Below are 14,573 nucleotides of genomic sequence, written 5' to 3'. Positions count from 1 at the left end.
GCATCATTACGATGGTGGGCGGACACCGCAATGGCAAACGGGACCACCCGCCATAGGTGCGGCAGTCCCGCTATGCCAATCAGGATGCGACCGCCACCGTGGCGGTTGCATCTTGCATTTTTTACATTGCGGCGGACGGTGCAGTATGCAGTACCAACCGCAATATAAAAAATGCATGTTGTGCATTGGCATGCACAACGTGACAGGCACCACACATCATAATATGGCAGGCGATGCCTGCTAGGCACCGCCACCATATTATGGCCCAGGACCGCACGGCAGGCAATCGGAACGATTGCCTGCCTGCGGAAATGTGGCGGAAATGTGGCGGACGGTCTTTACGTCCACCGCTGTCCCCCCACCATTGTCATGTGGTGAGGGGTAAATGGAGGGCGGGCGGGGAAAGATGTCGGGCAGATTGCCACCGCCTGTCGGGCGGTGGCGATCCGCTCGACATCATAATGACCCCCCCCCAAGTGAGATAATGCTAAATTTGGAGATTTGGAGTTAATAGAACCTTCTGAAAATGAATTGAACTCTTTCATGATTTTAGTTTTCAAGCTGGACCAGAGATCCATCGCCCACTCTCATGACTTTCTTTGAAAAGTTGAAAGAGTTAATATCCTCTGATCTGTTCTCCAATCCCCGATTTTCCAAAACCATTTCTATTACAAGCAAATGCATCTGGAGTAGGTATCGAGGCAGTGCTATCACAAAGAGATCAGCAACAGAGAGGCCACTCTTATACATTATATATCAGTAGGAAACTATTCCCCCCAAGAATGCAACTATTCCATAATCAAGAAAGAATGCCTGGTGAAGAAATGGGCCTTCGAATATCTTAGGTATTATACCTAGAGGGCAGAAACTTCAAGTTATACTCCTAACTTGCTCCAATTAAGTTGATGGCCAGACAAAAAGGGACTAATAGTCACGTTTTTAAATGTTTTTTGGCATTACAACCCTTTAGATTTGTCACTTACCACCGACAAGGGAAAGACCAAACTAATGCAAACTTTTTATCTAGATACCCACAAGATACATTTCTTCCAGGGAAGGAAGTAAAGGAAGGGAGATGTGCGAGGGCGGGTGAGTATACACACAGATATTTACAGTATAGCATGAGCTGGGATCCCTGATGCATGTCCGGAAGGTTGAAGATGCCCTGGAAAGAGAGAAAAGACACGAGAGGCAGTCAGGGAATGAATTGGGGTGGATACAGGTTGTAGCTGAAGACAACACACAGGGCTTAATACTTCTACTTGGAAAACTAATGGTAGCCTTGAATGCCAGAGGAAAAAGCTCTGACTGGGGCAAACCTACAATCTAGAGAAGGCTAGGACTTTCCTTTTCTCAGGAAACTTTGGTGCCTTGTCCAAGTTCTCCAAACGTCTGCAAAGTGCATAAGCCTAATATTTCTTGATGCTGGGACTGTCCTTTAGCTTCTAGGTTCTAAGGACCGTAATCTATGGTTCAAGCCTCTCTTCTGCCAGGTCCAAGGCCAACTGAGCAGCCAATTCTACCTCAAAGGATGGGACCCTTTTCTCAGCCTTTTGTGTCCCTGAGGCAGACAACAGGATGCTAGTCAGCTGACCCTTAGACAGCAGTTTTAGTCTTGGGGTGCAAGTGGAAAGCAAGATATTAATTTCCCCAACAAAGCCAATAAAATACATGATTCTGCAGATGTTTCCTCCTTTTATAAAGTTGCTGGGGCTACTACCTAGGAAATAATGAATCCTTTTTCAGACAGATACCTTTGCCTCATATTATTTTCCTATTAGACCAAAAAAGGATTTCCAGCTAATTGTTTCCTATACAGAGACATTTTCAGAATTGTAATGATATAGTAGTTCTATGGAAACTTATTGATAGAAGAAATAACTAAACTAAAAATAATATTTTCATTGCTTAATAATCCTTCCTAAAATAATATCTAGTAGTACTTTTTTGCAATGAATGTTTAAAATATTTAAACACCAGTATCATGTGACATAATGAAGCATGTTTTATATGAGCTCTTCAATAACTTTGTAAGGTTCCATGTTTTTTTGTGCCCAGCAATTTGCATTAATATTTACACATTAAAGTAATAATTGCAATGTTTCCAGAATAATAACTATGACCTCAATTAAATATAGCCATCAAGGGTTTTTTGTCTGATACCGTTTTTTAGGTCTCGCCTGACCAGCGCTTTAGCGCTGGCTCTGGCGAGACTTATAGTAAGCGCGTTTTGGAAGTGCAAACAGTGGCTTTGCAGGCCTCCAACTACAGTGCATGTGACCCGTCCGGGCGCGCGCACCATTTGGAGTCCTGCAACCACTTGTTTGCTTTCACTATTCATCGCACCATTTGGCAGCCTGCGTGCCCGCCCCCACTCCCCCTCCGTCAGCTTCGCTTTCACTATTCATCGCACCATTTGGCAGCCTGCGTGCCCGCCCCCACTCCCCCTCCCACTCCGTCAGCTTCAGTGCGCGCTTGTTAGACCACACTATAGAATGACTATAGTTAGACTATAGAATGTCATTGCATTGCCCACCTGACTGGTGTGTATTTGTATAGCGTCGGCTTGACCAAGTAGGTTTTTCCTTATTAATACATTTTAGTTTTATATTTACATGTTCACGAGCAGCGAGATGCAGCGCAATCAGTTTACCCATATTCAGTGCGTGCCTGAACCAATCGTACATATTCACTGTCAGCAGCTTGAAGACACACTAAAATACACAAACGGGGACGCTCAGTTTCTTGACTAAGGTCGTTGGGTGGTGGCCATATTCAGCAAAGCGGGGACTTTTCTTAATTGGCTGCGCGGTGCGCTTCCTATCCCTGCACTTGGCTCTGTGTCCATCCGAGCTCTGCTGCGTTCCTGGGAAGGGCGCTCCGTACAGTGGCTGTTGGTGTGCTTGGAAGCCTTGAGTAGCTGAATCCTCGCGCATTTGGGGGGGGGGGGGGGGGTTGTGCGTCCACTTCTGTAACGATACTGCTCCTCTAAAGTAGGTAGTAACATTTACAATTGACGAATTCCCTATTCCCCCCTCATTTTCTCGCCCTCTTACAGTTTATTCTACATCAAGCCCACAAAAAAACATACATAAAAGGTGTCAACGTTTTTGTAATTTAAGAAGTGTACCCTTTCAGGGCCGTGTATTTTGTTATGTGTTTCAGATTTTGTTGTTTGATTTGCTCTTGTGCTGTATGAAAGCACTCTCGTGCAACGGGGATACATGACGAGCGCACGGAACTGGGTGCCCGGCCATGGTTATGTGACCGTAACGAGCCAGGCCGCAGTCATTCATTTTCTGGGCGCATCTTTTTTCATTTCCCTCTCAACACGAATCACCTGCCTGTATTCTGTGGAATTGAAGTCTGCATATGATCTTATATCGAATTTTAAGTATCCCACGTTTTGGGTTTCTGATGTTTCAATGTGACCCTTGCTACGTGCCTCTCTAGCATTGTAACCCTTAGCGCTTAGAGGCGCAGAAGCAGCTGCCTAAACGGGATGAAGCCTGCGCATGTTTCCCTTGTGGGAACGAGCAGGGGCACCATATGTTTGCAAGTTAATTACAAACATATGGTGTCCTTGCTCGCTCCCGCCAGGGGATAGCCACACGTGCACAGATTTCGCGAATCCTATGATGAACAAGCATTTGCAATGCAATAGGTCTCGCAGTTGTTAAGAGTTTGAGCTATTGGCACTGTAAATGGCAATGCCTTTTATTTATGTGTGGGTTTTTAAAACATAAATAAAAGGCATTGTCATTTACAATGCCAATAGCTCAAACTCGTATAAATGCGAGACCTATTGCATTGCAAATGCTTGTTTTAGTTTGATGGGAAAACCCAGGAAAAGTCAAACATATCAGCACAATAACACTACCAATATGTAAAGTAATATCTTCTTTCTTTTCTTCAAAACAAAAGAATGCGACCATTTTACATAATCTTCATATTTGGTAGTACAGATGTGTTGTGCATGGCTATTTGGTTACAGAGCAAGATCCCTTTACTTGCAAGATCTAGAACAACTGCACAATCTTCTTGTCCTCTCTTTGCTAGTTGGAATGCTATGTTGTTGAAAACAAGAATTTAACTAATTATCTTTCACACTTTTTCTTGCTTTTCACAGTTGCAGACAATGTTGGCCCCCATATGATCTTAAGGATCTCCACTTTGCTGACAGCTGAAGAATGCCAAGACTTTCACACACGGCTTATCAATCCTGACTTGAATGTTGAGGATGAACTTGAAAAGCTTTCACCAGAAAGCAATGTATTATTGAGAAGAAGACGGGAAATTGGTAATTATTATAGTAGTACATTTGCCAGAAGCAGGTATTGAAGGGCATTGGATTTATCTGATGTTTCACGCAACTACAACTCTTAGCTTCTTGATGATTTAAGAATTCAACCAGTTTGAAATATGCATTACTAATTTTAGGCTTTAAGATTATTAAGAAATTTAGATGAGGACTGTTTGGGCCTCATAATTAGATTGTGGGGGCGTAAAAGGGGGAGAGTTTGAATTCCAATCAGTATCCCCACACCTAAATCTTGTTATTCCAAGTTACTTACTTTGGAACAGGGAATAACATGTGGAGCTGGTTTTACCAGGTCAAAAACCACATGCTGTCTTGGGCAAAAAAAATGGCTCTTTTGTGAACCCATTTTACCACTACCTTCATGCAGGTGGTAAATGAGCTTGGGGAATCCATAATGGATCACACAGGCTGTGAGTGAGCATTATGTTCATGAATCAGGTAAGTTGGGTTGTCATTACTTAGACCCTAGATCGCACTGTAAGGGGAAAGCCCACAACAGTCAAGTTTTTTAACCTAGGTGAAAAATAATTAAATCAACTTTATTCTGACCAAGGGGAAAGTAAATAACTATATGCATCTTGAAATACATATTATATCATGTATAATCACTTAATCAAGACATTATGCCTATCAAAAGACTTACAGGTTTATGGGTGAGAACCCTCAGACTTAGGACAAAATATTAATTGGTGCTTTGCATGAATGTATCCTCTACAAATGTTATTATTCCCAAAAAATTCAAACTAACATTATTTTGCTGTGGTTGGCCAGTATGTGGACACACCTAATCCTTTCAGTAGAGGATAATAGGTCTGATTGCAGCATTCTACACTGTTACTTAGTTAAAATGTATGTTACCTTCTTTTACAATTGTGTATATTTTTCATTGTGAACAATTATCTAAATGATTATGAAGTCCAGATATTTCGGGCATAGGTGAAGCTATTAACATGCACCCATTACATATCGACAACTTGTTACAAGCTTCATGTAGATTAATTTGTTAGCATCTTAATGACATACAATGCACATTGTTCCATACAAATAAATACTGATTTTCCTACAGCAATATAATGCATATCACATGTAAACCCTCATTTAAATTGTACTTTCCTATTCCAAATTTCATGAAACCTACCTATTTTTCATTTTCATTTTAAGCTTTTTCATTTTCATAATATTATTGTATTGTTATGTTTTTATTGGAACCCTGATAAACACATGATCATGTAAAACACCTTAGCAGTATCAGTCTGTGATATGATGTAGAACAGATCTTAAAATATACACAGCTTCTTTGTTCTCAAACCTAACAAGTTGTTTAGGAGTAAGATCATAATCTTCACACACATTTGTTTTCTTAATAATGCTCCAATGTACATTGTTTGAATTGAGCATTTCAAGTACTGGTTGCAACTGTCTTATACTCTAAAACAACACTGTTATGGAAAATTAAGTATGGTATCTGGAGTGAGATTCAAAACATTCCTAAACTTTTTAAAGGCAGAAGAAGACATTCCAGACAAAGGATAAATGTGTTCATTCAATATATTCAGTTTCTTGTCAAGAACAGAAAATACTTTACTTGAATTGTATGCTTGAAACTCTGAGAATCTATGCATAGCTTCTTTTTGTAGGTAAGTTGAGTTTTGCATAGGAGACAAGACTTTGACTGCAATAATTTCACATTCAGACCATTCAGATATTCTTGATCCCAGCAAAAACTGAACATTTACATTATCATTCAGAGAATTAATTTGGACAGTAATACATTAGAATGACTACTGTTCACCCCACTCCTCACAGAGTTTTCCAATACTGAATATCGTAGAGAGTTCTTAGTAAATCTAGTATCCCTTCAACTTCATACAGGACCAGCAAGACTTTTTGCAAACCATTCATACCACTGTTTACCAGGTGTGGGCCATCTAAAAAACCTTTAGAAGCAAATGATGTACTCTTAAAGGTATCATTGTTTTGTAAGATTATCTATTTAACTGCAGAGAACTCCATATCCCATTTCCAATGTGGAAATGATCTCAATTACGCTCTGGTTCATTTTGTACAGCAAAATCGTCTTCTGAGGCAAATCATAACAAGTGGTCTCAATAACTGTTTTACTCAGAAGCACAAAACATTTTGGTCAAATATAGACAGTGAATACAGTTTGAGGCCTGAACCTGCCACTATTATAATCCCCAAATACATCTGAGTTGTATTGTGCTATTCCACAATCCAAAACAAGAACGCACGTTTTCAGTTAAGGACTTGGAAGTATAATTATGTCTAGTATTCAATACATTTGTTAATTCTTCCCCCTAAATGTTAAAATAATAATTTCAGCATTTGAACTATTTATTTCCCTGACACTCTAATACAAAGACTCTATGAAAGCAGGCATAGAGGGGACTGCTCTCAACTGGATCACATTCTACCATAAAACCAGAACTAATGTCATCCATACTCCCCTTTTCTAATCCAAACCATACTTCACAAAAGCAGGGGTCCCTCTATCATCTCACCCATGCTTTTCAACATCTACATGCAGACCTCACATGCTATAACTATTTAGATGACACACAAATACTCCTTAAACTAGAAATTCCTAAAGACATTGGAAACTCGCACATTTTCAGTTGAATTATGAACCCCTCACTGCATGGCCTGATGATCTGAGAACACTGCCTAAAGTATCTAAGGAAGTAGGAAACCTCAGAATCACCATGGAGGCCAAGTTAATAATGAATGCCCAAGAGGACAAACTGGCAAGATAAGGCTTCATTATTATAAAAACTCTGCAACGCATCTTCCCCCACCTGGGATGTCCAGGCTACTATCTTTCTTGTTCTGTCTAAACTTGTTTACGCCAATAGCCTCTTCCATGCATTATCTTTAACAACTATGAAAAGACTAAAAAGTATTTAGAACTTTGCTGCCAGGCTACTCTTGCATTTAAAGTCACATGCTCACATCTCTCCTGCCTTGAAGGCCCTACATTGGTTACTGGTTGCCAGAAGAACCACATTGAAGCTGCTATGTATCACCCACAAAGCGCTACATGGAACAGGATCACTCTTCACCAGGAATAAAATCATCAAATACATTCAACAAAGGAACCTCCACTCTAGAATGGCACCTCGCCTCAAAATCCCACCATACAAGAAAAAAAAACATAGATGGCACATCCTTCTCTGTTGAAGTAGAGAAACTATTGAACCCTTTACCCTCAAACATAAGATCCATGGATAACTACCTTATCTTCAGATGACCACTCAAGAGTTGGCCCTTCCCCACATAACCACTATACTCAAATATAAATATACAGCAAATTACTGTGTGTATAAGCATTTATTTGGACTACATGTATATACCTAAATATGTGTATTCCTTTGTATAAGTGTGTATGATATTTATGTTTATAAATATATAGATATTCATTAGTTCTGCTTAAGAAATGTACATATTACTTATGGTTATATTATTCTATGTTTAAAATGTATATAGGGCAATGCATAAATAAGACATTTTTATCACAACTATTTATCTACAATTGCTTCATTATTGAATTATAAAAAATAAGAAAGAAATATATTATAAAATCAAATTAATTAGCTTAAAGTACAGCAACAGTTACAACTTATATCTACATAAATTACCTCCCTTATACATATATACCTTCCATATACTTATGTATCTTTATATCTATTACTTAACTTCTAATTCACCATATCCACTGCACTACCCTATATCTCACCCTGTGCCTTCTCAATATATCCTCTACCTCCACTCTCTGACTCATGCAAACCTCTTTCTACCACTCTCTCCAATGCACTACCCTATTTCTCACCATATACCTCTCTCAATATATCCTCTACATCCATTCTCTGACTCGTCCCAAATCCCATTCTACTACTATGATCCCCAAAATAACCCTTTCTAGACCCTTCCCTACTCTACCCCTCCTTGCATCATCTCAAACCTCTTTTACTATTCAGATCTCCCAAACACGCCTATCTAAACCCTTCCCTCTGACTCATACCCCCTGCACCTCCCCTTTACTCTTCCCAAACCTCCTCCTACTGCTATGATCTCCAAGAAACACTTTCTAAATTCTTCCCTCTTCTATCCCTCCACTATCCTTTTCAATCCATCTAACAGACTCTTATGTCCACCGCTATTTCCCTATACTAATTCCCCACTAATCCTGTGTGGGTTCTGGAGTGGCTTTCTACCTACCGAAAAGCATTTCAACACCTCATCAGGGGTAGAAAGCTCAATATAAATGCAAACCCTTCCATCTTCAATCCCTCCAATATCCTTTTTTAATCCAAATAATATACTCACACGTCCAGCGCTCTAATTAATTTCAAGTCTCCCTATACTAATTCACATCTAATCCTTTTTGGGTTCCGGAGTAGCATGCTACTCACCGAAAAGTGCGTCATCGCCTCGTGAGGGGTAGTTAGCACTGTATGAATGCAATTACAATTACAATTTCCCCATAGGAGTTTGCATTTGTTTTCTAATCCTCCTGCATTAACTTCTCCTTTTCCCATTGGGGGAAGATTTTATTCTTAACCTTCAACTCTGTGATAAACGGGTCTCTGTTCTGTAACAGGTTGGATTTGGTTTTAGTGCATGCTCTCCCCAAGAGTAGGCAGGCAGATCTCAGCTTCTTTGTGGTCATTGTGCTCCTCAAGTGCCTCAGATATCTATTGTTCAGGCCTGCTTCTCATTTTCGGAGGGGTTGGTTCCTCAGGTCCTTTTATAACTTATGACCATCGCAACTATACCAGCCTGGGGCGTCCAGCCCGCCCTTTTTCTATTTAGGATGCTGCTACTTGCAACCTCCCCTGATCTCAAGGGCATATCACTAGCCTGCAAATCCCTATAAAGGGCATGGTTAAAATATCCTCCAGCCCGGGAATGTAAGCACAATATCCCAGTCTCCTTTCGAGCTGCAGTGGAGTTGAGGAGGGAATAAATGGGCAGGAATAGAGGGGCACAGGGCAACAAGCCACACTGTGTTCTAAACGTGGCTGCCTCCGCTGCCTTTTACGCTTCCGCCCATGACTGATCTGGACTCCAGAATCCAGATCTGGCATCACAGCCCCTTGTTTGTGGCTCCTCGAGGCTGGTCCACACTCATCAGCGCAAGGACTCTGCATATCGACTCCCAGACCCACAAGGTACTTTTTCACCGGACTAAACTCAGTCCTGTATCCGGCCCACTCTCCATCACAGTGACTTGAACCCAGTCTCCCAGAACAGATGACTGCAGTTGGGGCTTTTTGCTGTTAGAACTTGATTTTCACAAAACTTTTAAAATTGCATATCTCCAGTTCTACTGATTCGATTTCTTGTTGTTTTCATCTCAAATAATTTATAACATTTTACTCTATTTTTCAAAATTGGTGGTGGATTTATCTTGTGTTGTATTGTCACTTTAGTCCTGCATAAATGCTTTAAACCTTGTCTGTAAGTTAAGCATGACTGTTTTTGTGCCAAGCTATCAGAGGGCTAACCACAGGCTGATTTGGCCTTTGCAAGAGTTGTGGTTGTTGCTAGAGTAGACTTTCACCCCCTCAACCAGTAACCCAATTTCCTACGCTCACTATTGGTAGTATCTTCAGCTCAAGGTTCAGGACTTGGTGCTGATGCTATCTAAAGTTGAATACATTCATCTGTATGATCCAAATTCTTTTTTACAGCACTTGATGAAGAGACATAGATTGCTCACAGATGGGAATAGGTTCTCGAGCCATCACCTGGAGTTGCTCTGATGGTGGTGAGATTGCCTGGTCAATATGTACCAATGGAAACTCACCTAATTTTCTTCTTACCAGGTAGAGGAGGTGTTCCCTTTGTGGAGATGTCCATTACTGGCTCTTTGTGTAAAGGACCAAATAATTGGTTAACTGCAATTTATTCACAGTATTGGCCACCAATCTTTGATAGCCATCCAGCAACTTTGCTTCAGTCTGGCAGAGAAGAACCTGTTGCAATCTTCTCACATGTTTCTGCAAATCCTGAGGAGAATCAAAGTGTGACGGTTCAGAGAGAGCTGTGAGAACTGGAAAATCTGGACTGAACATTGTAATTCCAAATAACATTTCAAATGTAGTATGATGACTCAGTGCTCACCTTTGAGGTTGTTAATTACTTACTGTTTGTTATTTAGGTTTCCTAACCAATTAGCTTCTTTGCTTAAGACTCTCGAGGTCAAGATTTGCTTAAGAGTTTTGCTGTCTTTCAATCAAGGCTATTACTCCATGAGAAAAAGGGGTGACTGTTGCAGTTGAGGTCTTATTTAGTTAAAGCATTAGCAAGCACCTTTGAGTTGAATGCCTGACCCTGAGATGTGTGAGATGTTCTAACTCTTCCCATAGCAACCAGGCATAACAAATCTTTTGTAACCGCTTCAGCTGTTTTATTACCCTCAGGCCAGCCCAACATAAAGCATGTACAGCTGTCCACAGCTACCATTTTATATTTATACTAACAGTTTGCAGGGGGCAAAATAATCATCATGCATTGTATCAAAAGCGTTTATTGTCTTTATCAAAGGAGCTAGAGGTGGCATTGCAATACTAGAAGGTTTAGTTAGTTGATACGTTTCTACACTGAAGCACATACACCCTAACCATCTAAGGAAGAAGTGACTACCAGTAACGATCTCTAAACATCTGGCCAGTCACTGAGACTCCTGCATGTGCAGATTCAATTGCCCCATGAGCTGTCCTGATTAAATATAACCTAGCTGCTACATTTGAAATACACAAATCATTAACCCCAGTAATGTCTATTATGGGCTTTCCTTCAATTGAACACATATTTCCATGGGAAATGCTTAGGAAACATCCTATTAGTTTAAGAAGCTGATGATTCTATTGTTAAGATTGTGTCTATATATATTTTAGTCTGAGATCAAGTTATTGCTGCAAACCTATGTTTCAAAACAGTATTGTTAGCTACTTCATCTGCAGCTGAATTACCTCTCCTCAATTCCGTCAGAAGACCTACACTATGGGCATTCTGTTCAACATTTGTCTCACAATGTTGGTTACATCACCAGACGATAGTTTAAATATGGTTTAATACTGGGAATATAGGTGAGTTCATAGTTGATTGCATTGAGACAACTTTACCCTGATAAAGTAACTCATCTATTCATCTACGATCTTCTTCAAATGTTTTTGGCCTCTGGGGTCATTGCATATTGGCTTTGAATCTGTGTTTCACTATGTACAGGAATAAAATGTAGTGTTGCCCAGTTATCCCAACCAGTCTGATTCATAGAGAGCAGGTGACAATTGTAATGTCTATTTTCTAGAATGTACATCTCTAAGAGTTTGCAGAACAAGAGTAGTGAAGTCATTTATTATTATTCATTCACCATCAGGGGCTTTTATCACTACTTATAGGGGCCAATCATTTTAAGAAAGTATAATGTCAAAAGCATTTAAAAGATGAGGTCAGAATACTGCCTTAAGACAAATTTACCTAGCTTGCTAAATCTGGTTCACTCAAATGTCCATCGGATGTCTCAACAAGGTACCTATACTTTATTTGTGGTTGCCCTAGACAGTTGCTTGAGGCCCTGTTAGACTAGTGTTATCTTGTCTGCATTGTCTAACACTGCTTGTGTCCATGTCCCATTTGTTAGAAGAACTATCTTGAGGGATTTTTCCCCATATGATTCACAGCCACTTTTTTCCTTATAAGAGTATTCTTTCCTTACTGATTCTACACAAGTTTTGTTGGAATGAGTCATTTAAAGTACCGGATACTGAACGTATTTGAGAGTTCTTTTGCTCCCTTACTGATTCATTTGAGCATGTCTTGCCTCCTCAGACCTATGGAGAGTAATCACTCATCAAAGTGATATATATTTATTAAGGTCTTACTTTCCTCTGACTTCTAAAATATACTTATTCCCTATCTTCATCTCTATATGACCTAGCCTGTTATTTACAGAGATAACTTTTTCTTGGTTATCTCCTTGTCAGAAGACTTCTTATACGGTTCCTTAACTTTGGAGTTACTCTTGCAATCTTATCTACAGTTTAAGTAGGATTTAGAGGAGCTGTACCTTAAGCAGTTCAGCTTCCCTATTCTTAAGAGCAACGTCTGAATATCTTTGTCTGAAAGCTAGATTTACTACATCTCCTTTGATATTGTTTAAGACAACCTCTGCAATTGTATCAACATTTCCTAGGAGCGTCTTTACAAGATCTACTGTAGGGAAAGCAATACACTCTTCTATATTTTCCTAAAAATATCAGGATTACTGCAAATAATAAGGTACCATTGTTGTGGTATATATATATTAGTAAATATCACTCCCATGTTCTGCATTGCTTTTCCTGTGGTGTCATGTCTAGAGTCAGTCACTTAATCTTAATTCTATGTTTGTCTAATAGGGTTGTATTGGGATATATTACATATCTGGTGCATTTTCAGTGCATCCGAAAAGAGGTTTTCTTCATGAACTATGGTGCAGGTTTCTATGAGTGCTCGTATAGTTTGTGAATTAATGCCTCCATTGTTGGATGTATATACTGCAGGCAACACTCTAGCACCTGTACACTGCAAAACATATTGTCTCTGCCTTTTGTTGGTGATTAGTTCTCTCAACACAGCTCTAGTAATTCCCACACTCTGCCTGAGCATCTGAGCAGTATAAGTAGTCAAGTTGGCTAAGTCTGCCCTTCCATTGATAATGGGCTCATTCAAGCTGTAGGTATGATATTTACAAGCCTACTATTACAAAGTATTTGGGGGCATATTTATAAGGAGGTAGCATGACCACAGCAAATCTTTTTTTTTTAAAAGCGGCGGTGCAATCAGTACTCCATATTTACAAACTGATGCATTGGGTCCAATGCGTAAGTTTGTAGAGGCCTTCATCACATTATACGTCCCCCCGGTATCATGTATGCAGGGTAGGCGTTCCCACGTTAAAATCCACGTAGAACTGATGCAGTGAAATCACTATGCCTTCTCAAGCCAGATGTAAAGATTGATGTAGGGTTCTTAAAAGGGGGCTTGCCTCTGTGTTCTGACGCATTGCTGGAGTTGTGTCAGTCTTAATACAGACCCCAGCAATATATCACATTTGCGCCAAAAGGTACATCAAAATTTCGGACGCATCCGTGAATCCTTGCGTCATGGAGCATCTGTGGCTTCTTTAGGGCATTCACAGTAGGCGCAGGAAATCTGACGTATCATGTCGATGCGTCTGTTCTTGTAAATATGCCCCTTGATGTTCTTTACATGTGAGTCAAAATTCAATCTGATTATATGCAGTATACATAGCAGTTTGATTTACCTGTTTATACCTGGTGCAATACCATAGGTTCATTGTATCTATTGCACTTTAATCCTGGTACTTTGATATAGGTTTACTTTAAATTAGGGGGTCGGGTAGGTAGCTTCTTTGAGAAAGCTTTTACCATTTCTTCGGAGTAGGGATTTTTGTGAGTGGCGCGAAATATGAAACCATTTTAAACTGTTGTCTGATATTATTGGCAACAAAATCCATTTTATGAGTTTTTGTTTTTAAAGATGCGATAGCAGATCGATTGAATTTGCACTCCTTCATTATTGATCTTAGATGTAAACGACAGCACAAGTGCACTTTATAATGTACCTTAATATTATTTATCAATACCAAGTAGTACAAGTGTTTTGTTGAACAATGATGCAATTCCAGTCAGTTCTAATTGATGTAACCCAAGTTCCTGTCACAACCTAAAGTGTTTTTAATCTTGTTTGTAATGATCTTTTGTAATCAACAAATAAAGCATTTTCTTCTTACCTAGGGCCATATTTACAACATTATATCGCAGAGCGGAGCTGCAAGTCATTTTGCTGTGCCGAGCTGCGTTATTAGGAAAGTGCAGGGATGTGTCGTATTTACAATACAATGCATCCCTGTGATTTTCTCTGCACTGGCATACAATAGGCTGCCTAGCGCCAATGCAGGCACACTTACACCTAAGTTGCAGGGATGATTGTTTTCGTGCAGTAAGGGACACCTACCTGCACAAAAACAATCTTTGATGGTGTTTTCCTCCCTCTATGTGTGCTGCAGAATGCAGCTCCTCCAGAAAGAGGAAAAAATGAGAAATGAAGGTATTTCGCCTAGTTGAGCCAATGTTATGCTTCTCTTGTGTGACACATTAGAATCTGATGCATTCCAAGGTTACACACCATGGCGCAAGGGTGTCTGTGTTCCTGGGATGATTGT

General features: G+C 39.9%; 1 protein-coding gene across 1 annotated transcript in view; it reads left to right on the top strand.

The window, feature by feature from the left end:
* Window positions 1–3,224: 3,224 nt before the first annotated feature.
* The window catches only part of TMDD1 (transmembrane and death domain 1), a 351,271-nt gene continuing 339,922 nt past the window's right edge, over window positions 3,225–14,573 (top strand). Inside the window, exons 1-2 of the mRNA XM_085641018.1 lie at window positions 3,225–3,258; window positions 4,130–4,300. Coding sequence (XP_085497144.1) covers window positions 3,225–3,258; window positions 4,130–4,300 — 205 coding nt within the window. The remainder of the gene's footprint in view (window positions 3,259–4,129; window positions 4,301–14,573) is intronic.

This window comes from Triturus cristatus, chromosome 1_1 (assembly GCF_964204655.1).
Source record: "Triturus cristatus chromosome 1_1, aTriCri1.1, whole genome shotgun sequence".
Taxonomy (NCBI): Eukaryota; Metazoa; Chordata; class Amphibia; order Caudata; family Salamandridae; genus Triturus; species Triturus cristatus.
The sequence above is the reverse complement of the archived record's forward strand: the minus strand, read 5'-3'. Positions and strand labels throughout refer to the sequence as shown.